The 1,712-nt window shown below is 39.9% G+C and overlaps 1 protein-coding gene across 1 annotated transcript in view; it reads right to left on the bottom strand.

Moving 5' to 3' along the window:
- Positions 1-219: 219 nt before the first annotated feature.
- grk1a (G protein-coupled receptor kinase 1 a) overlaps positions 220-1,712 on the bottom strand; it is a 6,922-nt gene continuing 5,429 nt past the window's right edge. Inside the window, exons 6-7 of the mRNA XM_014003037.1 lie at positions 1,291-1,492; positions 220-1,144 (exon numbers count right to left, since the gene is read on the bottom strand). Coding sequence (XP_013858491.1) covers positions 852-1,144; positions 1,291-1,492 — 495 coding nt within the window. The 3' untranslated portion in view covers positions 220-851. The remainder of the gene's footprint in view (positions 1,145-1,290; positions 1,493-1,712) is intronic.

Below are 1,712 nucleotides of genomic sequence, written 5' to 3'. Positions count from 1 at the left end.
ACAGCTAACGAAACAAAAATGGCTATAATTCGGTCACTTTTACATACAATAAGCTGAAGTTCAGAGTGGTGGTAGCTGAACGTCATCCCTAACAAATATTCTGAGCACGACATTGTTTGATTTATGTGCTTAAACTTTGGCAATAACTACTGCCATCAACTCTGATTGTGTTAGCAAAATATCATGAAATTCTGTAAACGTAATCATAAAACAAATGTGTAACGTACAACACTTTTATTTCACAATTGAAACAATTAGAAAAAAAATTCTAAAAAATACAAAAAATAAACTTCTATATGTAAATTTATTTGCTAATATTAACCTTCTGAAGTGAAAAATGGAGATTAATTTTTTTAAATCACAGCGTAAATGCAAGTTTTTTTTAATTACCTAAATCCATAAACATAAAACAATGTAGTTGAGCCCACATTGGAATATTGGCAATAGAAAACCTTTTAATCATATTAGGTAATAGATAGGAAGGATGACAAAAATAAATAAATAAGCTTATATTACACAAAAATCCACTATAATTAATTTAAATGTACCATAGTATTAATGGAAATAGTTACACAATGTTAGATAAAGCAGTTTACTAATGAAAAAAAAAATTACATTAAGACAAAAAAAAAGATTTTTATGATGCAAGGATTTTAAAGCATTTGTTTAACGTTAATAAATTAAATAACTGAACGTTTGGAAGCAATAAGTTGCTTCCAAAGTAAAATAATCCTGTAAAAGTGATTATTTCAGAATGTCTTATCGTAAATTTTACCACTTCCAATTTCCACACCGGTTCATGTAAAACCCCCTGTTAACGGGCAGCTGTTCATGCCACGGTAATCCCTCTCTCAGGAAACGGAGCAGGTGGAGGACTTGGGCGGCTGCTCCAGGATGGACTCGCGCCGCAGGTCGTTGGGCAGAGCGCCCCCGGGGCCCCAGATGTTGAGCTCCCCATAGATCCCGGTCTCGATCATCTCCTCCTGCCAGGGGATTGGGATGTTCCCCGAGGCGAACTCGTCGAAAAACGTCCGGTCTGCCTCCTCCAGCGCCACGCCTTTCACTGTGGAGAACGCCCCGACGTCGTCCAAGTCCTTGGCATACACCGTCTTGGAGTCAGGGACGAAGGGGGGAGTCAGGATCCCTGAAGAGACCAGATTAATCATCATCCATTCATCCGTCCGTCTTCTAACACTTGAACTGAACCAGGTCTCGGAGGCAGTGAAGCYAGACAAAATGTCAAAAACGAAATAAACAAAACAGCGAGGTCCACCATCTTGTGTTTCTGACCTGCGTTCAGTTTCCTCCAGTTGATCTCGCGGAAGAAGGCGTGTGCCCTCAGCTCGTCACATGACCCCTCCTTGAACCCGAGCCTCTTGTTCACCTCTTTGCGCAGCAAACCCTCGCAAACGGACCGGGCCTCTTSGCTGAACCTCTCCGGATACGTTACGGGATCGTTCAGAATCCGCTGCTTCAACACCTTGTTCTCCACCTACAGACATAAAAAGACCACCTGATTAATCCAACCTCATTTACTAATACTGTAGGATGTTCAGTTTTTATAATTTTTAAACTAAAAGTTTAAAAATATATTACACGGACGGGGCCATTTTATTTACATGCAAAGTATTCTGGGTAAATGATGATGTTGATATAGGTCTTTGGTGCGAGGCTGCTAGCGAGCTGAAGGTTAATCTTGGACAATATCTGAT

The sequence above is a fragment of the Austrofundulus limnaeus genome, unplaced genomic scaffold (genome assembly GCF_001266775.1).
Source record: "Austrofundulus limnaeus strain Quisiro unplaced genomic scaffold, Austrofundulus_limnaeus-1.0 Scaffold16, whole genome shotgun sequence".
NCBI classification, from domain to species: domain Eukaryota; kingdom Metazoa; phylum Chordata; class Actinopteri; order Cyprinodontiformes; family Rivulidae; genus Austrofundulus; species Austrofundulus limnaeus.
This window is presented reverse-complemented; position numbering and strand designations above follow the sequence as displayed.